The sequence below is a fragment of the Agelaius phoeniceus genome, chromosome 12 (genome assembly GCF_051311805.1).
Source record: "Agelaius phoeniceus isolate bAgePho1 chromosome 12, bAgePho1.hap1, whole genome shotgun sequence".
NCBI lineage: Eukaryota > Metazoa > Chordata > Aves > Passeriformes > Icteridae > Agelaius > Agelaius phoeniceus.
The window spans coordinates 17,540,978-17,564,643 of NC_135276.1; the positions used below are offsets into that span (position 1 = coordinate 17,540,978).

Below are 23,666 nucleotides of genomic sequence, written 5' to 3' on the forward strand. Positions count from 1 at the left end.
CTGTCTCAGCAACTTTTACATGGAAGGATGGACAAAACTTAGTCTGTGTCTAGGTAAAAAGCCTGCTTTGATACATATATTTTTACTATAATAAACTGCTAACCTACAGAACACCAAATGGTAGAATTGCCTTGATCTGGTCTTGGTTTCCTGGGTAGTGGAATGATGAATGTAGTGTAGGATATTGTTGCTCTTTGAATTTAATGGGATCTCAGATCCTATGGTAACAGATGATAGTTTCCTTACAAACAGACAGTTGTCTACTGTGGCTGTAATGGAAAAATAATTTTAGTCTGTTTTTGCAAGAAAAAATAAGCTTAAGGGATTGTGCTGTCTGCCAGTTTCCTCTCCCCCAGTCATTTTTAATGTTAGTCATCTTCAGCTAAATTTGATGTATAGATATAAACCTCCAACACCCTAAAATTTCATGAAATGCAATATCTAGGGAGAAGAGAAAGAGCTACATCAATACCATGGACATGGAATTCAAGTGACCAGCACATACAGCTGGAGCTCTGGAGTAGCTGTAGGGGAGGGACCAGAGGCAGTGAACAGTATTTGCAGAGGTAGGACCTGCTGGGGATATGGAGGTGAACTGGGAATGCTGAGGAGAGTAGAGAAGGGATGTGGAGCAGAAATTCAGGGTAGGAAACAAAACTTTATTACCTTTGCTCATTGCAGAACAACTTGTTATTTATGTCAGTAGTAGCAGACTGCTGGACAGGGCAGTAGCAGTTCTAGGGCTTGTGGAAACCTGTACTTACATACTTGATTGGAAACCTTTTTATATTATTGAGCCCACAGACAGACTGTCCTTCCAGTGCTTGTGACCACAGCTGTAGCTGCAGTTTAAAGTACTCTTGTGCAAAGTGGGAGGAACACAAATTCCCTTCATATCTATATGTTTCAAGGGATGATATTGCCAGCATTCCTTTCCAGAACTGCTTGTTCCAAGTCCCAATTTCAGTGACACAATGTCTGTGGATTTTCTGTCTGAGCACAGGAAGTACAGGTTCCTGTCTGCTTCCTTAACCTGGGAAAACCTTGAACTTCACATGGTGGAAGGGTCTCAGAAGAAACAAGAAAAACTTGCTCTCACTTTTGCTGACTCCAGGCTGCAAGGAGTGGTGCCTCTGGAAGCCTGCCTGTATTTTTGCTTCAGTTACAAATGGAAATTATTCTGGCACACATTAAAAAGTGTTTTTATGGTACAGCCATACGGGTCCTATCTAGCCCCAGGTATTATGGTCTTGTGGGAGTTTATTCTTGTAGCCATGCTTTAACATAGCCAGCTTATGTCCACTGAAGATGTGGACAGCTACACATTATATTCACTCTCAGATCTGTTTCTATTTTATCAACCCTCTACTGGAACCCTGGACCTTTTTGTCTGGTTGCTGACCACTACATCTCCCAGTGATTTGTGGGTCAGATCTTTGGATCAGATTTTATCAGCACACTGGAAAAAGAGCACCAGCTGGGGTTATATTACTTTTTGCTTGTTCACATTTAGTAAGATTCATGAAGTTATTTCCCAGCTACTTTGAAAGCAACAAGGCAATTTATGCCCCATGATGATCACAGCACACTCACTTCACTGTTCCAGCTGTTGTGCATCTTACCAAACTCGCAAATGAAGTCAAATTCCTGGCTGCAATTTTCAGTCACACCCCACTGATACTTGGCATTCTTCAGGATGTACCCACACATGGATGAGAAGGGAGATGGCTGATCCTTGTACCAGTTACTGTAGATGATATTTGAAGTGTCCAGCCAAGTTATTGACCCTGCAAGCAGAGAAATTGTGTCCTGAATGTTTATTTTCCACAGTAATACAATTAGAGGCAGAGCCTGCAGAGCAGGATTGTAGCCCTGCTCCTGCTGAAGCAGAGATGGTTTAGTCTGGGTAATGATCTTCAATTACATTTTATATTGAACCTGATACAATCATGAAAAGAGACACTGCCACTTCCAGCTGTGCTCCCAGCCTCAAGATTTCACCATTTCCCTTGCATCAGACCTTGCAGCACTTCCTAGTGGGATGAATTGGCTTCCACTGGAGACCTAACCCAGCACATTTGTTTCACTGGGTTCAGCAAGCTGCTCTCACTCACCATGTGTTCACACAACCACAAGAGCCAATGGAAAGGGTGATAACATGCAACAAGGAAGTGAAGCAGGCAATTAAACATCTTAATATAAACCTGAAGATACAGCAACAAAAGAGGCTTTTCAGCAGATTTCTACAAAGGGACTTACTGCATTTTCTACCATGTTAAGAAAGCATCATGAGCTGATAGAATTTTAAAGATGAGATTTTAAAACCACTTACCATCAGTTTCATTCAGCAAGGAGTTTGAGATCAAACCTATCCACCATTCCTGATCCTCAGCAATATGTTTTTGCAAGAACTCTTGAGTTTCTTCATTTTGAATAAAGACAAGATGCCCTCCTCCTCTCTCACACCAGCTCTGGGCACCTGTGAAGGTTTGCTGAAGTCTAACAAACTCATAGCATGAATGGTTGAAAGCTTGCTGGTACTTTGAACAAGGTATTCCTTCATCAGTTGCTTCCTCCACAGCCAAACTCACAGCAAGAGAAATCAGAACTGGGACCCCCAGCCACATTCTCAGCCCAGAGCTGTGCATTACACTGGTCTTGCTTACCAGGACACCACTCTTTTTGCTGCCTTCTTCAAAAGCTTGAGATGTCATCCTTCTCATGTCATCAGCATTCTCCTTCCTCTTTGCTGCTTGCCACAACAGCAGCAATAGGACATGGAACAGAACAGAACTTCTAATATATAATTGTGATTGTGCCTGGGGGGTGTTGTGCTGATGCTGAGTCCCTGCACTGACCCTTGTGAGCTCTATTGTACAAATGTCACATCCCATGTTAGATCAGTTTGAGGAGAAGACATGAAATCATTGCTTTCCTTGTGAGCAGAGAAGATAAAGTTGATATATGCTACTGTTGGACATGTGGAAAAGTGAGATAAAGCTCCTACATCAAAGGCTTCATTGTGTGAACATTGAGGCTGGGAGGTCTTTACAACAGCAAAGAGATAAAATAGTGAGAATTAAAAAAAAGAGAAACAGAAGGAGTTATGAGATGGGAAAACACACCGCTTCTCTAGATACATTTAATTGGTCTGGATTGCTTTATTTTTAATAATTATTGAGGTGCCTCTTTTAGATGCTAATGCAATGTCTATAATTACTGTATCAGATCCATCCTGCCCTCCTGTTTACGCATGTGCAGATTCATCTCAGCTGTTCCAAGTAAGCTTCATTTTGGACTGGTGTGTCTGCTTAGAATTCCACACCCCAAGTGAAATGCTCCCATCATCCCTTAAAAGATAAGCTGCTCAGCTCTTCAGAGCTGCAGTATTTATACCTACTGGGAGGCAGAAGAGAAGGCCATAACTTAAATCAATGATTTAGGAAAGATGAAAATATTGCTTTAATCATCAGAACTACTTGAGAGCCCTATTAGCACATTCCAAAGGCTGATGATGGACTTTGGGAAGCAAGCCCAGCAACATTTAAGAGCTGAAATCTCTAAATGCATCTCAGCTTCCTTATAAAAGATATCCATCAGGTTTACAAAGCCACCAGCTTAGTAGAAGCACAGTACAAATAAGGATTTTAGCTATTGTGATACTCCTGTCCTTGGCATTAACTCCATTGAGTTTGATGCCATTATTATTAATTTATACCACCATAACCCAAAACTGGAAGAACAGGCACTTATATTTAGACATGAGTTAGTGAGCCAGTTAGCAGAGCACAGAGGAGTCAGCATGGATTGATGTTTGATGGATTCCTGCACTGCAGAAATTCCTCCTGCCCTGCACTGCTGGGCTGAAGGCAGTGCCCACCCCTGCAGTGTGCCAGTCCAGCTCCAAAGCTTTCTGCCAAAGCCAAGTGCATGCACTGCATCCAGTCAATATCTGAGAGTGCACTTCAATCCCAAGACCTTTCTGGATCTCCAGTTTATGGCTGTCTTGCTCAGCAGGAAAAAGCATGACTGTTATCAGGGTTTTCAAGATAAAGTTAATTGGAAAGTGTTTAATGGGTAGAAAGCTAGTGGGGGATGAGGGGAAAGGAGAAGAAAATACACTATTCTGGATGTCTTCCTTCTCACCATACCTGTAAATCAAGAGTTCAGCTATGGAACTGTTGGAGCAGATCCCACATGAATTTCTGACTGATTAATAGGGAGAGCTTATGGAGCAGCTAAGATGTGAATATTCTGACTGGATTTCCCGGCTCTGGAGGAGGCCAATCCATATTCTAATTAGCTAATTGGCCCAGACACCCATCCCCTTCCCAGATTAGACTGTGTAACTACTATTATCAGCTGCTTCTCTTGGGGGTGTCTGCAAATTAGGAGTCCCTTTCAGGCCCCATATAAATCTTCACAGGCTTCAGTTTGGGAACACCCAGTCCAAGGGTTTTATATTCAAGCTGTTGCAGCAGCCAAAGCTGAGGGCAGCTGCATTTAAGTTGATTGGCCACTGTATGTTTGCATGATGCTTTCTTCAGACTCCCTGCTTCTTCCTGGGCCCTGCTGACTTGCCAGGCTTCACAGCAGTTGGCATCCAGCCCTTCCACTTTATCCTTCTAGTTAAGAAAAACACAGCCTGTTTCTGAAAGCACAGGCATGATGAAGGAGACTGTACTTGAATGTACTGGCTTGGTGATACAGACATTTCCAGTGGGAGCTCACTTTTATGGTGAATGTGTTCTGTAGCCTTGTCCAATTCTTTCTCTGCTGCTGGAATCTGACTACATGAACATACTAAAAATGCCAGGGCTGAGGGTGCCACAGGCTCTCCCCTGTGAATCTGCTCCAAAGGCATTGAAATTAATGGAAGTCTTGTCTCTGGCTTTGATGGAATTTGAAATAGGCCCTGAAAAAGAACAAATAATGTTTGGAAATGTCTACAAATAAAGCCAAGCTCTCCAAGTGAGTCTACTGTTGGCAATTTCTATAGCAATATGCATTTTTTTCCTAATCTACGGTTGCTATAAGTTACCCTTCAGCTGCCTGCAGCAGATGGGGAGTGGAAGAAAGACAATTTCCCTCTTTGGCAGTTTGTTGACTTTTCATACTTTAATGCCAGGAAAGCATTCTGTCAGTTTATTGTTTGCCACAAGAACGAGAAAAGCATTTACATGAAAAGAAAATGCTGCTTTTAAAGCATCAAAATCAGCAGCTAGGGTCTCCAGGAAGAGAGGAACTTCTGAAAACCCTTTTCACTCATAAGTGAGAACTCACTTGATGTCAAGGAAACAGTGCTCCTTGAATTTACCTTCTTGTGGGAAACATGTCTTTTGCATTCTTCCTCAACAGAATGGCTTCTTTTTAAAAATAGCTTTCTTATGCCAGAAGTCATTGGCTTTGGAGTGGTCCTGATCTGTGCCCCAGTGCAGATCACAGAACAACTGCATCATGACAGCCTGAGAATGGCCTGGGATTCAAACTGCAGCACTGCAGAATAGCTTGACAATCCATAATAGAGACCAGAAAATGCTAGATTTGAAGAATTAAGGAAGTGAAGAACTGCCAAAGAGAAGGAATAAATCACACCCCTGCTCATTTTGGCTGTTGTTCATTTGCCTTGAGGAAGAGCAAGTAAATTTACTCTCTATAGGAGGATATTACCATCTTTACATTCCTGAATATTACTGAATGTAATATATTGATTTTTATCAGGAATATAAACATCTCCGTGTTTAATTTATTAATTGAATAAACATAAAAATGGAAAACTTATTTCTATTGCTTTGACTTTGAGGTAGAAAAAAGATTATTTTCAGGTATCATGAACTTGAGACAAGGTTATGAGTACCTCATTTGACTGTGTCATGTAAACTTGTGCAGTGTGAAGAACATTGTTACCCTGATAGGTAGGAGGTACTGAGTCCTGAGCAGACTCTACACCTACACCTTCCATCTCTTCAGCTGGCTTTAAAAATGCCCATTTGCCAATTAGTTTAAGAAGGTGGATCACAACCCCACTTCCTTCCTTGCTGCTCTCCTGTGCTGTTTATCCTGATGGTGAGACCCAGCTATTGCTGACTGAAAAGGGTTTGGTCTTGTTGTTGCTTCTACTGTCTAATTTTCCATGAGGCAACACACTGAACTTACCAGTGATCCCTGCCAAGTTGCAATTTTGATGTTATCTTGTTTATAAAAACAGGGGAAACAATTCTTATCTGTACAGGGTGCAAGAATTAAATTAGACCTTCATGCCTGGCATGATGGGGTCAGGATAAAGATAAGTAGGATTACTTCAGGAGCTGTTGGTTTGAACATCATTTCTGTTTCTAAGATGTGTGTGGTTAATTGGATAATTCATCACCTAGATAAGTCCCTGAGGGTCTTCCCATAGGAACTGTCCCCTTGGAAGTGTCTGGCATTGCCTTTGGGCTCATTGCTGGCCTTCCCTCACTGCCACAGTTGATGCCTCAGTCCCTGCCTCTTTCCCAGCTCTTTCCCCTGTGTTATTGCCTTCAGAGCAGAACTTTGACTGTCAGGAAGAAAAGGATGAGTGGGCCCCTTAGAACATTTATTGAGCTGGGGTCATTGATGGCCAGACTGAGCCCCAAGTTCACACAGAAAGGAGCAGAACTATCTCAAGAACCTGATGACACCTCATGTGTCCTTGTGATCATATTTGACTAAGTGGCACAATTTAGATCTGCCATTGCTTTAATATCTTAATTAGAGAACTGATAGAGTGTTAAAGGTGCCCTCTTTGGGTAAAACATTAACTGGTAGATACAAATGGACTGAACTTTGCCCACCACACACAGAGGTAAAATAAATTGCTTGGATCTGAATTTATAGCCATCATTTACAGCCACTGTCTCTGCAGTCTCTCCAGGTTTCCGTAAGTGTAAAGCTGGCCAGACTTCCAAGGTGTTTCAGTTTCCACCTCTTGTTTGTTTTATTTAATTTGGTTATTATTATCTTAATTATCTTTGGTTACACATTTTTCTTCTGCTTATTATGAGCTATTTCAGAGCTTACAGGGCATGGAAACAGAGAGGGAAAAAAAGCTCTATTACAAGTTTTTTTTCATTGAAAATGTCTCTTATGAATAGATATTCAACAGCTTGCAAAAGAGATCAGCTTCACAATCCCCATGAGAGGACTGGAGGCTCAGCAGCCTCTCTGTTTGGGAACGCTGTTTTTGTGCTAAGCCCCCTACACTCAGCTGCCATTTACAAAAACCAGAACAGAGTCCTTTTGAGTTTTCTTTATGTTCCCCCAAAGATGTACAGTAGGCTACTTGGTAGGATAGAGCAGCAACATTAATTTCTGTCATTGTACCCATTTGTGAACCCCATTTCTACACCTTCAGTCATGGAAGTGAATGCCAACCTTCACATTGACATCCTGCCCACTTGAAAACACATGACTGAACTGTATAATTTACATATTAAAACATGTAAATAAGGATGTTGAAAGGTGCAAATAAGATTATAGAAGTCTTACAGCAAGGAAGTTTATGTGGGCACTGTGGTTGTTTATTTGTTTTAATGTCTAGTGTTTAAATATTTGGGGAGGCTCAGTCTGATGGATACTCAGTATGGGTAGGCCAGCAGTTCCATGCCTCAGTACTTGAAGAGTTTTAATATTAAGTTACTTTATGTATTTATTTTAATGAACAATTCAATATTTCTCATGGTAAGTATTAAAACTATGACTGTAAAAAAGAAAGCAATACTTCTGTTTATCAAAGAAATTATGAAATCCCACAGAAAACTCCCCTTCCCCAAAATTAAAATCTTATAAAGGAAATTAATTATTTTTGTCCAAATAATGAGCAAAATAGTATATGATAAAGCAGTTTTGACCCAAATAATACCTGGTCAGAATAATATAGAAAAACCATTGTTATTTAAATTTGAACAAACTACATTAGTAATTTATGTTTGCAGTTATATCTGGACAGTGCAAGAGATGTGGTTCTAAACAGTCTGGTGGCAGTTTTGTGAAATGAGATCATGCCAATAAAAGAGTCTTTAACAAAGATAAGAACTTGTGTTTCTAGAAGGTGAGATAGCAATCAGTGTGATTTCAGCAAAAACAACTCCTAAGTTCATATCAGTTTTGCTATTGGAGTTTTATTTGTTAGTAATAGATAACTGTTGATAGCTAAAGTTCTTAGCACAGCTTAGTCGTATATGTCAAGTCAGTTTGACCTTTGTTAATGGGCTTTCTTTAGAACTTAATTTCTATAAGCAAAAGATTGAGATTAAAATAAATTAAGTACAATGTAGATAAGGAATTTAATTGGTCTCTTTGTGATTTGTAAGGCAATAACTTGCTTCTTGCTAAGTGAACCAAAAGTACAAAGGTAGGCACAGGTCAAAGACATTATTGTTGTACTAGAAATGCAGTTAACAGGCTCTGCTGCCTTGGAAGGCTTTGTTTAGATTAACCACAGAGATCACACCCAAAATGCAAACTCCAGGCTACAAAAATGTCTTCATGGCCCTTTTAAATTCTGGGAGAGAAGCTCAGGGCATGCAGAGACTGGAGGGAAGTGAAAGTGAGAAAGAGCCCAAAAGGAAGCAGCTTGTGGCCTTCACCACAGCTGTTTAGGGCAGAGAGAAATAAGCAAATCTGCACGTGGTGGGGAGCTGGTGACTTCAAAAATGGTGTCATGGAGGGTGAATAGAGAGAGGAAACTGTGGAGAGAAATGTGAGATTTGGTTGGGGGAAGATTTCTATTTGAAGGGTTTTGCAACAAGAAGAAACATTGTGAAATAATAAAATTAGAAAAGTCACCTAATCCACATCCTCTACTGCTGAGAATTGCACATTATAATTGTAAATCAATGCTTTGATATTTTGCCATTTCAATGTAAAAAGGGGGGAAATCACACAGTTGGCAAGAAAATTAATCTCCACATACTGTGCTAAACTGCTTATTTGTCATTAGTGTGAGGAAAACAACAAAAAAATTATTTTGCTGGTAAATGAAGTATTTTTTACTGACAAGCAGGAAGAACTAACTTCATAAAGCTTCTTTATTTAAGTTGTCCAACATATGAGACAAAACTTTCAGTCACAGACACCTAAAATTAGCTCCCAAATGCATTTAGGTTGATTTCAGAAGCTGTTGGATATCTGCAGCTCCTTGCTCTTCCATTCAGACAACTTTTAACACAGTTTCCAGCTATCTCATATGGCTGAACCTTAGCCTACATGAACACTTGGTGTGGAGGAGGCAAAAGAGGTTTGAATTAATCTTTCCATTGCTTGCTTGCTCAATGGAAATCTTACTATCACTACAGATTAGACATCTCACATGTCAGATAATTAAAACTGCAGCATTAAGAGTGGAGACATAAATGGATGAGGATATACTGAAACAAACATATTAAAGCAAAACAGAACTTTGTGGAGAGAGAAAAAGTCCCCATGGCTTAGTGAGAGTGGAGTTGGGCAGCTTTGGTTTTTTGCCAGATCCTTTTGAGTCCCTAACATTGCTTAAAAATCACTTCCTTGGCTTTGTGCATGAAGTGAATCAACATCTGAATGCACACACACACACACACACACACACTCTCACATATACACAAGTACCCATGTGCATATGAACAGTGGATGTGCCTGTCTGTATGTTTGTATCTCCAGATATTTGTGGATTTTGATCACCTTCATCTCCTACAGCCTTCTGGATCAATCCTGCTCTTTATTAGTATTACTAATTCAAACAAAGACCTTATATTTTCTCTTCTAATCTGGCTTTTTATTTTGTTATCATCTGCTTCTGTCAGTGCTTTCCAAAAAGAGACCAAGGCATGCTGTCCTGATGATCTCCTGGAGTGAAGATCAGCCATCAAAAAGACAGGAGGTTTGGAGAAGAGGAAAAATGTATAATAAATGTGTCAGAAGAGTCTGTAGCACAAATTGTGTTTTGAATAAAATAGCTCTTATAGTTCTAAGAGATCAGTCAGTCTTAAGAAGTGATGTTAAACATTTTGGGAACAATGGTGATTCAGCTGAAAAAAATCGGATTTTAGGGTAAACCCATATGAAATTGCATAATATATAATTGTGCAAAGATTTTCTTTATCCTTCATGATCAATGGAGCCTAAGATTTACTCTGCAATCACATGCTTTATATTGAAATAATTCTCTTTCCAGAGGATTTTAAAATTAACAACATTGAATTCAGTTAAGTACCTTATCTAGAAACAAAAGCATGAAGTTAAAAATCTGCCTTAGTTTTATGGAATCCTGCCATACTTTCATAGGTGGATTTGGGTCACATATGGGAGAATATGGCAGAGTGAAAAGATATTTAGTTCAAAGATGTGCCACTCAGTTGACTCTGGAACAGCTTGCACATAAAGAAATACATCCCATGACTATTCAGTGATGATAATTTGTTAATTTACAGAACAGCCCAATTTAAAATCACAGAATGAAAAGAAAAGGATGATCCCCTGCTCTGAAGTGTTTGTCATTCCCAAAGTGCCAAATCCAGAGCAGAGATTTCTTTTCTTTTCCTCTCCCAACCAGAAATGGTTCGAGCATCCCCAGCAGTGTCTAACACGGACCAGGAAAGCTGCAGGAGATGTTTCAGCCTCTCCAGCTGTCCCCTGGCTCTGCCTGCCTCCCTCTGCCAGGCTCCTAAGGAGCAAACAGCAGAGACAACGCATTTCTTACTTCCCCTTCGAGCCAGCGAAAGAGTTAATTTTAATACGAATGTGCAAGAATTAGAGTGTATGTTCTAGGGATTAAAGATCAGCTATTATAAATAGTCAATCTATAAGCCAGCGGCCACGAGCTCCCGCTGCACTTTGACCTTATCTTTATATGTAACAGGAAAGAGCCGCTCTGAGCCCAGCCTGGGGGGACAAGGGCGCCTGCGGGAGCGGCCGGGCAGAGCGCAGGCACCGGGGTTCCAGCGGACATGGACACGCTTTATGGCAGGAACAAGGAAGAGCATCCAGAGCCCATAAAAGCTGAGGTGCAGGGTAAGTGAAAGAAAAATCTGTGGTAAAACCAGCCGCTATTTTGGTGTTTTCCGATGCGTAAAAATCGTGACTCTTCTTCACCCGAGGCAGCGCTGGAAAGGGAAACTGAGAGAGAGGCGCAAGGGAAATTTGTTTAAAGGACTGATCTCAGATAATATTTGTGACCCTGCTGAGGGAGTTTTCTCACTCCATGAGCATTTCTGTGTACTTTTCGAAAGTCTGTTTGAACAGGACTCACTGAAGTTGGTGATGAGGGAGAGCCGGGGATTCCATCTCGGCCACCCCCTCCCCCATGGCTCCGCTCCCACTTTCGCTTTCTCCCCTGTAACCCTTCCCTGCCCTCCGCTCCCCCGGGGCTCCCCAATCGGGGCTCCTCACCCCTGGCACTCCTAAGCAGCAAAGCGCCAGGACAGGATCCACAGGGTAGCGTTAAAAAGAAAATAACCCAGGAGAAACTGCGGAGTGTCCTTCGGCGACACAGTTTAAAGTGGCTCTCCAGGCTAGGGGTGACACTCGACCAACTCGTTCTTTTTCCCGGTTTCTTTTACTTTGCAGAAGACTTTTTTTCCCAACAGCTACAGGAGAGGTTTGTAGCTGGGAACCCCTGCTTAGTAAATCTTGGCCGTGTTGTTTGTGATATGTAGTCCAAGAAATGGTAGGAGTCTGCCATTCCCAAGTACAAACTTAAAACTTTCAGGGCTTTGTTGCTGTTCAGTTTCACAGCTGAATTGGAAAAGATTTTGTGTCAAGTCAGACAAAGTGTTTTGTTTTAATGCCTTTGAATTATTTCATGCTTTGATGGGTTTATGCCTTTCAATTGGTTTTTTTTCTAGAGGAAACAACTTATTATAAAAACATTTGAAGTTATTTGCAAACAAACAACTTATCAGGCCTGATCTGTATTATGCAATAGTTTATTTGAACAAAGACTCCGTATTTCAGAAGGTAATACATACAAGACATTCCTTCTTTGATAAAGAAAATAAAAGAGAACCATAACCCCTTCAAATATTTTGGTAGTCCTGAAACTCTGCCAGTATTTTGGCTCCTTGTTACTCAATATGTACACTGTAAATATCTATCAGACTTCTAAAATCATCTGCCGTTTAACCCATGCTCTGCTACAGGCATGTGATTTTACAGGCATGAGATGCTGTTGTTACCATAGTTAATAAACGTCCAAATATTTGGGGATTTCACTGTGTCACTAATGTGTCCTCACCCATTACAGAAAAGAATAAGGTCCACATTTTTAAAGCTATATAAGCACTTTTGGTTGTTGATTTGGGGCCCAGTGTGATTTACAGAAATGCTTAATTCCTGCTAAGATGAATTATCTGAAAACCTCACTAGTTGACCCTTTGCTCCTTGTTTTTCATAATGAAATTATGTCAGAAATTACAAGGAATTGCACCAGAAATTTCAGAAACTAAATTAAGTCCACAGTGCTTTAAAAAGATCTTTTTCCCTTTCTTATCTTTCCTAGCAAAATTATCATATATCAAAATATACTACAGCTATTGCCTTGGAGTTTCTTGTGTTAGAAAGGAAAGTAAGGTTTAGTTTTCTGGGCTCTTCTAGAAAATAACAACAACAACAATAATGATGATGATGATAATGAAAGTTCCTCAGTTGTGTCAATTTTTAATATACCTCATGTATTCCAGAGCTGTAACCCTGATGGAGTTAGGCCCTAATGATGGTGCCCCATCTCTGGAATTGCTCAGGGCCAGGTTGGATGGGATTTTGAGCAAACTGGTCTCGTGGACCTGCCCACAGCAGGGGTTGGAATGAGTTAATTTTTAAGGTCCATAGGAGGGCATTTCTAGCCATTGTAAAGGGGTTTTAGCAAGAAGGTGTGTCAGCATAAATCAATGTGGGATCACAAACTAAATGATAAGGAGAAATATAAGTTCTGAAGAGCTTTTTATGCAAAGGCAATACCCAGAGCAGGAATTGTGTCAAGAAGCAGTGTGTGATCCTAAAGGTTCCCTCAGGAGTCACAGGCACAAAGAAGCAAGTCAAGCTTTTTATATAATATCTGATATGCCTTTGTTCATCTCTTTAAACCTATTGACATTCTTTAATTGTTATTATTCTGTCAGTTAAGTGGTAGGTGATGCATCTCTTGCAGGGATTTGATGAGGAACATTTATGATTCAAGTCTCAACAGCACTTATGTATTTTCAGTACAATATTCATATACTTTATTGTGTACAAAACACTATATTATGACTAGTGTCACAAAAGCATTTCCCAAATTACACTATATTACGCTGTGTAATCTAATTAATGAAATTTTAGTGGAATTAATTTAGCCTGAAGTCTAAGCTGATGTGCTGAAAGCTAGTGCAAATCATATAACCTATAAAATATGTTTATTTCTGATAAGCTCGAGCTTTTTCTGGCACAAGTAGAAGGGTTTAAATTGATCACTGTAAAATATGAATGCAGGAAGGAAAGGTCCAATTTTATTTGCTTCCTGATAATTAACAAATTACATTCCAGCAGTCTCATTTTGTTATAGTAATCTCCAATAGCAATAGTCATGCAGATTGTCACTAGTGCCACATTTTTGAGTAGGGGAAATTTTAGTTAACCCAAACTCCAATATAATTATATGGCACTGCAAATCTCAACACACCTACAGTCTGTCTGACTGCATGAAGCCTCTGCCTTTAAGAAAAATATCCTGGAACATTCTCCTTGCCTAAATGAATACTGATAACTCCTTTTTGGTTACAGGGCAGCTGCCCACTTGGTTGGAAGGGGTGCTGCTCCGAAATGGCCCAGGGATGCACACCATAGGGGACAGCAAGTACAACCACTGGTTCGATGGCCTGGCTCTGCTGCACAGCTTTACATTTAAAAATGGTAAGTTGTTGCACATTGGATTGAAAGGAACCCAACAAGCCACATTTTGGTGCCTTAATGTGGCACCAATTTGCCACATTAATTGGCAATTCTGTTCTGAATTGGGTTGCTAATTCTGTTCGGAGTTGGGTTGGGGTCTTGTGGGTTTTGTCTGCAGAGTGGTGTGTGAGAGGGGACCTCCTGTGGGGGAAGTCTCTCCACACACCCCCTGACACCCCACCCTTGACAGCAGCAGCTGGAATGTCTCTGTTTTGGCTGTTTGCAGGGAGATTTACTTGTCCTTCCTTCTGCAGTGCTGAAGTTCAGTGCTGCTGTCACCCCAGCCCAGCGCACACCCAGCCCTGGGCAGGTCACTGCAGGGCAGCCTTTGCCTCCCATCCCACAAAAACCTCACTGGGTTCCAGTGGCTCAGCCCCAGGGACTGTGGTGCCCAGAGGCTCTTCTGCTGTGCAGGAACAGCCCAGTTTCAGGGAGGACCAGCACTCCCCTTTTTGGGATTTAGTTGCAGCTATAACAGCTGCCAGGAGAGAAACTGGGCCACTGTGTCACTTCACATGTCAAACCTCACTTAAAATATTTGACACCCTACAGTCCCTCCTCCTGCCTGTCATCCTTACGAAGGAAAGACAGACAGCTCTCTACCCTAAACAATTCAATTCCATTTTTTTTTCAGTTAAAACATTTTTCACCCATTCAGCTGTTACACAGTGAGACAGGATGGTTTACACCTGGATTCTTGTGGCAGAAAATATGTATCTGTTTTAAAAAATGGGATTTACTCCTGTTATCCTCTAATCCTAGTATTTACTTTTTAGTTCCCATTTCTGTGATTGGAAGCATTTAATGCCATTGCAGGATCTCTAGCCTGTCTAGCTCTACCTCCTTAAAAAATAAATTATAAAGAAATAGTCAGTGTTTTTTAAATTGCCAATATGTCTTACTTACCTAAAGCAAACACAGCTCACTTAGTTCAAGTACAGTGAAGATTCATTAAACTGTTGATTCCTTCAAGCAATCTGTTACTCCCATAACTAAATTTTTGCCAATATAGGAGATTTGTCACCACCTGTAAATGGATTGTATAATTAATCATTTTTGCACACATTGTTTTATTTGCTGGAACAGTTTATCCAAATCCCCACTTTCCCCTCAAAATTTCCCCAGTATTAGTAGTGGAAGTCAGGAAATCTTGACAAATTGTTACCAGTCTCAGCAGCCATAGAGCCTTTAAAACAGGGAGCTGGGGGTATTGTTGGTTTTATTCCCAACTATTGTTGGCTCAAGGACAGCTGCTTGAGAAACCCTGGCTCTACTTTTTTGAAGGACTAAGTATAAAATGTGATTGAGACCTGTTTGTTCCTCCTCAGGTGAAGTTTACTACAGAAGTAAATATCTCCGAAGTGACACGTACAACTGTAACATAGAAGCAAACAGAATCGTGGTGTCTGAGTTTGGGACTATGGCTTATCCAGATCCATGCAAAAACATATTTGCCAAGTAAGCAATGCTTTTCCCAACAAGATTCTTCTATCTACTTCTCTCTTCAGCACAGAGGTCTTTTTGTTTACCTTTGACACATATGTACAAATACAACAGTTGACTTGTAAATTTACAATTGCTAAATATTGAAAAGGCCAAGAGATATGAACTGCCTATGGGTTAGTCTAAGGCAAATATCTTAAATTCATTTTATCACCAATATTTGCTGCTTTATTCAGTAACAAAATTAGATTATATAAAAAACAAATGTTTTCTTTCTCCAGCTAGTGAAATATTTTGATACTCTGTAAGGGGAGAAACAACAAGAAAGAAAAACACTTAGAGATGGGGAAGGTATTAATACAAAGTCTATTCAACAAAAAAAAAAAGAGAAGCATCAATAGCTACAAAAAATTAGAAAATTTTTTGATTAAAGATGGTTTAACAGAAAGGTGAGGTCTAGGCCATCATGTTATCCTTGGTCTTGTAAAATTGGCTGTAGGGATTCACTAATAGTGCAAATAGGTCACCCTTCTCTCCTTGCCACTGAGCTTTCTCTGGTGACCTCGAACCTGATATTTGGTAAGGACACAAACACAGGCAGTTATTGCAAAAGAGCTGATATGTTGTAAGTTGTTCCCCTGACATGAGATTTTCTTCCTTCTTCCAATAGCAATAGAGGAACTCTGGCATTTGAGGTTCAAAAAGGTTATAGCAACTTTGTCTTGGCTTCTAGTGACTGTGATGAAATCATACACTGATAAAGGAAACTGTCAAGCCTACATGATGTCCAATCTTCTTTGAAATCATAATTGTGATGTGGAATAACACTGATAACAAAAGTATTCCATTGGGGAGTGTATGAATCCATCTATTTAATGAAGCTGAAAAACCTACCAGCTTTTAGGTAGGAACTGGTAGGCCAAATTTTCCCAAGATAGGACAGAGAGTGAGTAATTAATCCATGCTGATAAACCAGTGCATGTCCTAGAGCTGACAGCAGGAATGGGCCTGGATGCCCATGTGTGTGTCAAAACCAGTTACTTGCATGTCCTTAACCCTCCCCCAGGCCATGGGCATTGGAGAAGTCCATCTCCTCTGCTCTCCCAGCCTTTCCAGGGAGCTGGGGCAGCAGGGACAGCAGCCCCAGGGCTGTGGCACTGCAGGGTCACTTGTGCTCCAGGTGGGGGAAAAGCAGCTCCAGCTTCTGTGGCTCTAATGAAATTTCCTCTGGACAGGGCATTCTCCTATTTGTCTCACACCATTCCTGAGTTCACAGACAACTGTCTCATCAACATTATGAAAGCTGGGGATGATTTTTATGCTACTGGTGAGACTAACTTCATCAGGAAAATTAATCCACAGACTCTGGAGACATTGGAGAAGGTACAAACCACCATCTGTCATTCTGGTTCTTTGTCTGCTGATGAATAAATTTCAGGCTGACACATGAGGATGCTTTAACATGTTCAGGACACAAAATGCTTTTCTTCTACTGTTGTCTTACTTTTGAAATCATGGTAAAGTGAAATAGTGAAGATACCAAAAGATACAAGAGATCTTTTAAGAACTCCTGAGTTAAAATTTAAATCTTATTTAGTTTGGAAAAAGCTGGGCTTTGAGCAATTTCACTTGTACATAATCTAGGAAGGTTGCAGGAATAATTGCACAGTTACATGATTATTTTGGGTGATTGCCATTATTATGTATCTGTAGTTATAAAATTATTTACGTCATTAAAAAATCAGTAGGTCAGTTATATGACTACTTTTCAAGGACCTTATGTAAGATTTTATTTAATTATTAAAATGAGAACTTGAAATATTGAAATATATACAAAGATTTTTTTTTCTAGCCCACACTACAGTTGGAGTCCAATTTCCAAACTTTAGATAAAATAGAAATCTTTTAGCTCCAGCAGATTGCCAGACAGCTCTGTTAAATAAAGTGCTTTCAGGGTGAAATGGGCATTTGCAGAATAACTTGCTTAGCTAATCCTTCAAGGGAGAGGTGGCTCTAATTCAGATTCTGTAACTTGATTTAGCCTTGAATAAGGAACTCATTTGAATACCTACAGAAGTGTTTTGGTTTAATTATTTAAATTTCAAAGCCATTTGTAAATGGGGTGCCAATATAAGGCTGCCAGGGCTAAAAATCTGGTGGTTTTGTGCTGTTAGCTGAGATCAATTTTCATTCTCTTACACATCTCTCAAATCTCTTATTGTATCATTTTCCAGGTTGACTACAACAAATATGTAGCTGTAAATTTGGCAACTTCTCACCCCCACTATGACAGTGCAGGAAATGTTCTCAACATGGGCACTTCAATAGTTGATAAAGGGAAGACAAAATACCTTTTATTTAAGATTCCTTCCTCTGTACCAGGTAAAAAATATGTGTTATTGATATTTTCTAGAAACTTTGTTAGCAATTTCTTTTCTTCAAAGGGCAAGGATGGGCAAGGATGGTGATACATCTGTTCTAGTAACCAATGGTGTTCATTTTCTTAATTTCAACTTATTGTGAACTTCATATTAACTGCTTAGCCTGTCTGGGCAAGTGCTGTTACAAAGGCTCTTCTTGAGTACTGTGTAAACAGGGTGTTTCAGTAAGAAGAAACTTACTTGTGGATGAAGATTCTAAAACAATTATAGGGCAGTACATATAATTTGAAGTTGTAAATTTTAATTTCTTTGTAAATGAAATTTCTCTGCAAATGCTGATACTATGATTATAGTGAAAGCATGAGACCAAATAAAACCTAATATAGAGTTAATTCCTCTCTAGCCTGGCCAATACTGGCCCTTGCTGAAATGCTGTCCATTGTTCACAGAGCAAATCCCATGCTCTTTTTCCTTCAAGGTCGGTTTTTGGTGTGTATTGTTGAAAACCAGCTTCTATTGTGTTGTCTGTCCCTTCTTGAACAATCCAGAGGCCTTCCACAGCCTCCCCAGTTTGCAATTTTTAACTGGGGCTCAAATTTGGGAACATCTCCTTAGAAGTTAAAAACCACAGACATATTTGAACCCCTTTTTAAAGCTGCTGATTTAATTAAACATATTTTTCCTCCATGCTGGTATTTCTGAAGACAGTAACCAGTGGAATCAAATCCCAGGACAAGGGGGCTGTGCCTGAATGGATGCAGCAGTGACTTCACTGCATTGCTTCCTGCATGCAAAGTTCTATGTTGATTATGCAGGAGTAAACAAACACTTTCCTAACAGGAAAATGCAAATAAAACTGAAAGGAACCAGTTCTTCCCTGCCTGGGAGAAATCCAAGCACAAGTTTGGAATGGAATTTATTAGGAATATAATTTTAATTTTTATCATTTAATTTCAGAACACGAAAAGAAGAAATCTTGTTTCAAGCACCTGGAAGTGGTTTGCTCTGTCCCTTCTCGCTCTCTGCTCCACCCCAGCTACTACCACAGCTTTGGAATCACAGAGAACTACATTATCTTCATAGAGCAGCCCTTCAGACTGGATATCCTCAAAATGGCAACTGCTTACGTGCGAGGTGTGAGCTGGGCTTCCTGCCTTGCCTTTAACAAGGATGATAAGGTACTTTTCTTTCTGCTGAGCAATGGAATCAGGCAGGCCAGTGACCTCTTCCACACTGTTCTGTTTTTCTTCTGGTTCATTCATTTCAGTTGTCACTCTTTTTTTTTTTTTCCCTCAAACCTTAATTTTCATGTTGCACAGTTGTTTTAGAAGCTGTATGTTTTGGAATACTGTCTCCCATATCCAGAAATTGCTCAAATAATATCTGAGGCTGAAGCTCTTGAGAGAGAGGATTGTTTGGCATTGCTAGAAATACTGTGTGCTAGCAGAGAAATTCCAATCTGCTCTAGCATCTGAGACACATCCAGTTGCTCCTGGTCCAAACAAAATTCTGTGTCTGGTGGGTGAGACCTGCTCCAGCTGCACTGCATGTGCTGGAGAGCCCCACTGGTGGAAAAGCCTGCACTGAACAAAAGAAGAGTCTTTCACTGTGGGAACTGAGGGGAAAACTGTTTTCTGAGGATCTTATTTCCACTTGCTTTGGGCATCAACACATGGGACTTGCTGAGGTACAGGGCACCAGCACCACAGAAACTCTCAACCAAGGCAGATTTATTTAACTTAAAAAGAGAGCAGGGGATTTTCCAGGTTTTTCTGGAAAACTTCAATCCTCAGCCTAGCCCAAATAGTAATTTGCAACAGTAAAATGAGCTTAAAGTTGTTCCACACTCATTTTACTGCTGGGTTTTCTTCAGGTTGGAACCCCTTGTCTGCTAGCAGCAAACCCTGAGTTCTTAATAACCTTCAGTAAAAATACACAGGGATTAGAATGTTGATGGCTACCATTAGAGAACAGTTTTCTTAATAACTATTTGCTGATTCTGAATGGCTTTAAATAATGTTTTCTCTCTTTCAGACTTGGTTTCACTTTATTGACAGGAGGACTAAAAAAGAAGTGTCCACCAAGTTTTACACTGATGCTATGGTGTTTTTTCACCATGTAAATGCTTATGAAGAGGATGGCCACATTATTTTTGATATTATTGCCTATACAGACAATAGCTTATATGACATGTTTTATTTAAAAAACCTGACTAAAGACTTTGAAGAGAATGTCAAACTTACCTCCATACCAACCTGCAGAAGATTTGTGGTTCCTCTGCAGTGTGACAAGGTAGAAGGAAAATTACTTTTTAACCTGTTTTCTGATTGGTAATTTAAAATACATCAGTGTGAATAATTGGTGTATTATTAGTTGCCAGGCCTCGTGTGTAAATTTCTGATTCTGTGATACCCAGAGCTTGCAGGAGGTTTGGTTTCTGCATGTCCTGTGGGAAATGGCAGTGGGCAGCTGGACAGGGTTCTGTGGATTGGATCCCTGTGCTGACACCATCCACTCTGGAGAACAGAGCTGTGAAGAAGATGCCATTTTCTTCCCAAGGAGATTAATTGTTATATGCCATCAAACAGAAGCAGACAGACCCACTTGGCTGCTAACTGCAAGGGCATGCAGGCTTTGCACAATCTGTTTCTTACACTTCACTGGAAGCCCACATACAATACATGCATGCTCCCAGCTGGTGCAATGGTTCAATTAAAACTAGAAGATTTCATTTAAGGGTGATATATAGCAGGAAGAGAAAAGATTTTATCTTTTAGTTTAATTTAAAGCATCACTTTACATCATTGTTTGCAGGGAAGATTTTATACTGCCCAGCAACCTGGGCAAGTTTCTGCCTGATACCTTTGGAATGGATATTACTTTTTCTTTCTGCATCCTAGAACATTGCTGCTCTGTTCTTTTCTCAGAAACAGCTCTGCAGCAATGACAAAGGATGTGATGGATCACACCAGCTGTTCTGCAATCTTAAGAATTCAGCAGTAGGACATTATAGAGTATATCACACCTATTTTTGCACTTGAGTTTTAGCAGGTGCAAAAACCTAACCTTGGTGACTTGCAGTGAAAATTTGACACCTTGTTCCTTGAAACCCATCTTCATTCATTAAATTCTCAAATTTATGGTACTTCTGTGCCATAGCCATGTGCATCTAAACATTTCTAAGGACTCAGTGTGATTCAAAATAATTATTCTATGTTATAATAAAATACTCTGAGTGCAACAAGATTTCTAATGAAAACCTCAGAATCTAAAATGCCATAAATTGTTAATATTAATACCATACTGATGAAAAATCTAACTTAGAAGCATATTTTTAGAGATCTATGACATTTCCAGCATTTTTCTCTTTCAGGATGCTGTAGTGGATTCTAATTTAGTGACACTTCCCTCTACTGCAACTGCTGTAAAGGAGAAAGATGGAAGCATCTATTGCCAACCTGAAATCCTATGTGAAGGTGAGATACATCCTTTAAATATCTGATGCTACAACAGTTTTATATTATTAATACAGGATTCCAAGTCTGATCTTGCAACTATTAATATGGTTTGCAAATCTATTTGTTAAAAGAGTAATTTTAGTTAAATAAGTCTGTTGTAAGTAGTACTTCAAGTTTAGCTGCATTTTATAAAGATTGCCATTGAAAGAGGATTTTTAACCTTTTATCAGGGGATAATAGCAGAAATATGTAAATACAAAATTACCTCAGGTGGAAGTAATTTCTTAGAATGGTAGCCTCCAATTCTATCCCAGTTATAAAGAAAGAAAAAAAACCCAAACCAGAAAAGCCCTCATAAATTCCAGTCTAATGAATCCCTAAGAATAAAAAATTGTTGTCTTTTGAACTAACAGCCCTGGCTTACTTATGTCAGTACCCATCCTCAGATTCTTAGAAATTCAGACATTCAAAGTCTATACAACACCTTTATTAAGTAGTTCCAAGGTTTTTTTACAGGGCAAAACCTCCTGAAGATTGCTGTGTCTCTATAGATGTACATTTGAGGTTTTCTCTTGTCTTGTTTCTAAGTCTTGAAGTTTATTTTATGCAGGGATAGAACTGCCTCGCATCAACTATGACTACAATGGCAAAAAATACAAATATGTCTTTGCAACACAAGTCCAGTGGAGTCCAATTCCCACAAAGGTATAATTAACATTTATAAAGTCAGTGTTTTCCCATGGTGGGCCATTCACATGCAAAGAAACATGAAATGCCTAAATTCTCATAAGGATAAGTTCATGTTGTACCATTTCCCTCATAAAGTGTTCATAAACTCAGGCTTCTTACTCCAGCTTTATGTTCCATGAAAGTCTCTTGAATAGCTACTTCATTTTTCTGCTAAATTGGGCTGAACCTTCTGTGATGTGCCAGGAACTACAAAGAATAGAGTAGGAAAAAGAAGTATTATTTACATGTATATATTTATTTTTTTCCCTTTAGGAAACCTAGCAGAAAAATAAGATATTGTAATACTACCTAATAAATTTTAAATATTAAAACAATATGTAATTTTTATATTTTGCTGGCTAGGTCTCTATTAGAGTTAGCAAATGCTTTATTTACATGTGCATGATTCCAGGAGACAGCCTGGAGTACAAATAGATTAACAGGGAAAGTATTTAATTAAGATTTAAAGATTAAATAAAATTAAGATAAATTACAGATTTAAATGTATGAGTATTATATGGACAAACTCACTCTTTACAATTCTTGGTCTGTGACTACAAGGCAGCACAAATTGAAGTCACTGTTGGTTCTTGCATATAATTTCCATAACTGATTACAAAATAGAGCTGGATTTCTGCATGATGCAAGAAAATTTATTGCAGCACATCTGACAATAACTCAAACAATTCTGCAAGGTTATTATTTACAGTGTAGATAATCTCTGCTTGACTCAAATATAATACAAAACACTGGTAGGAAGATCTTTTTTCACATCAGTTGCAGTTTAATGAATGCAAGAACAACAACCTAATCCTTAGGTAAAGTCTGTCAGTGAAAGTGCTGTCATCTTGGCTAGAAGAGAGAATCCTTTCTAACTCTTCCTCCAGTAATTTGAATAGTTTCACTTTTGTGTAAACATATTCTTTGACTAAAGATCAAAATGGAAAAGAATAGAACTGCATCTCTATGGGTAGAGAAAAGGCCTTAATGGAAGTGAACTGAAAATGCCAGGGACCCCCTCTGGCCATTGCTTTGGCCACTCAGGGGGATGAAAATCCACCCTCTGCTCCTTCAGAAAGCACCAGTGTCTGCCTCACTGCTTTGATCTCTACACCTCACTAGGAACAGCCTTTCTTCTGGCACATGAACCCTACTGAGCAGCAGAAGGCCTTGAGCAATATGGAAGTAGCAATAAAAGGAAAATAATTCTCAGGATTAGAAAATGGCAATTGGAATCCTGTTTCCTGCTTTACTACAGAATCTCAGTGATTTGGAACAAGTCACTTAAATATTCTGTGTCTTGGACTCTCTGCAGTGAGGGGCATGACTGACAGTGAAGGCTCTCTTGTGGCCTGTTAGCATTTGTGAACTATTAAACACCCATAAATGAAAGGTGCAATTGTAATCTAGTGAAATGAAATCAAAAGAACATTGTGTTATTATGCAGCCATAAAATGTGACTCCAAAATGTAACATTTTCCAGGTGTTTCTTCTTGTGATGATACCTGCCTTAACTCTTAGCATTGATCCCCACTGCCAGCAGTGTGTTCATGTTGTACCTTTGGAAAAAGCCACTGCAAGGGTCACTGACATTTTTCTTTTCTTGTCACAACCATGTAGATTGCAAAATTTAACACCCAGACAAAGGAAATGCTCCAGTGGGGACAGAATGACTGCTGGCCATCCGAGCCTGTTTTTGTTCCCAGCCCTGATGCAAAAGAAGAGGATGATG

The 23,666-nt window shown here is 39.6% G+C and overlaps 2 protein-coding genes and 1 long non-coding RNA gene across 4 annotated transcripts in view; 1 reads left to right on the top strand and 2 right to left on the bottom strand.

The window, feature by feature from the left end:
• Positions 1–2,779, bottom strand: part of LOC129125479 (polycystin-1-like protein 2) — a 36,383-nt gene extending 33,604 nt beyond the window's left edge. Inside the window, 3 exon segments of the mRNA XM_054640943.2 lie at positions 1,623–1,787; positions 2,333–2,737; positions 2,740–2,779. Coding sequence (XP_054496918.2) covers positions 1,623–1,787; positions 2,333–2,737; positions 2,740–2,779 — 610 coding nt within the window.
• The window catches only part of BCO1 (beta-carotene oxygenase 1), a 26,004-nt gene continuing 2,338 nt past the window's right edge, over positions 1–23,666 (top strand). Inside the window, exons 1-12 of one of the 2 annotated variants that reach the window (XM_077184870.1) lie at positions 1–53; positions 9,804–9,880; positions 10,859–11,010; positions 13,756–13,884; positions 15,252–15,381; positions 16,602–16,749; positions 17,601–17,748; positions 18,705–18,925; positions 19,782–20,039; positions 21,121–21,223; positions 21,816–21,910; positions 23,555–23,666. In XM_077184870.1, the coding sequence (XP_077040985.1) occupies positions 10,947–11,010; positions 13,756–13,884; positions 15,252–15,381; positions 16,602–16,749; positions 17,601–17,748; positions 18,705–18,925; positions 19,782–20,039; positions 21,121–21,223; positions 21,816–21,910; positions 23,555–23,666 (1,408 nt within the window). In that variant the 5' untranslated portion in view covers positions 1–53; positions 9,804–9,880; positions 10,859–10,946. Of the gene's footprint in view, positions 54–9,803; positions 9,881–10,585; positions 10,757–10,858; positions 11,011–13,755; positions 13,885–15,251; positions 15,382–16,601; positions 16,750–17,600; positions 17,749–18,704; positions 18,926–19,781; positions 20,040–21,120; positions 21,224–21,815; positions 21,911–23,554 lie in introns of those variants that run through there. The other variant, XM_054640753.2, reaches the window with a different exon arrangement.
• Positions 21,904–23,666, bottom strand: part of LOC143695073 (uncharacterized) — a 7,281-nt gene continuing 5,518 nt past the window's right edge. The window contains exon 3 of the long non-coding RNA XR_013183977.1: positions 21,904–22,141. This is a non-coding gene — a long non-coding RNA (uncharacterized LOC143695073). The remainder of the gene's footprint in view (positions 22,142–23,666) is intronic.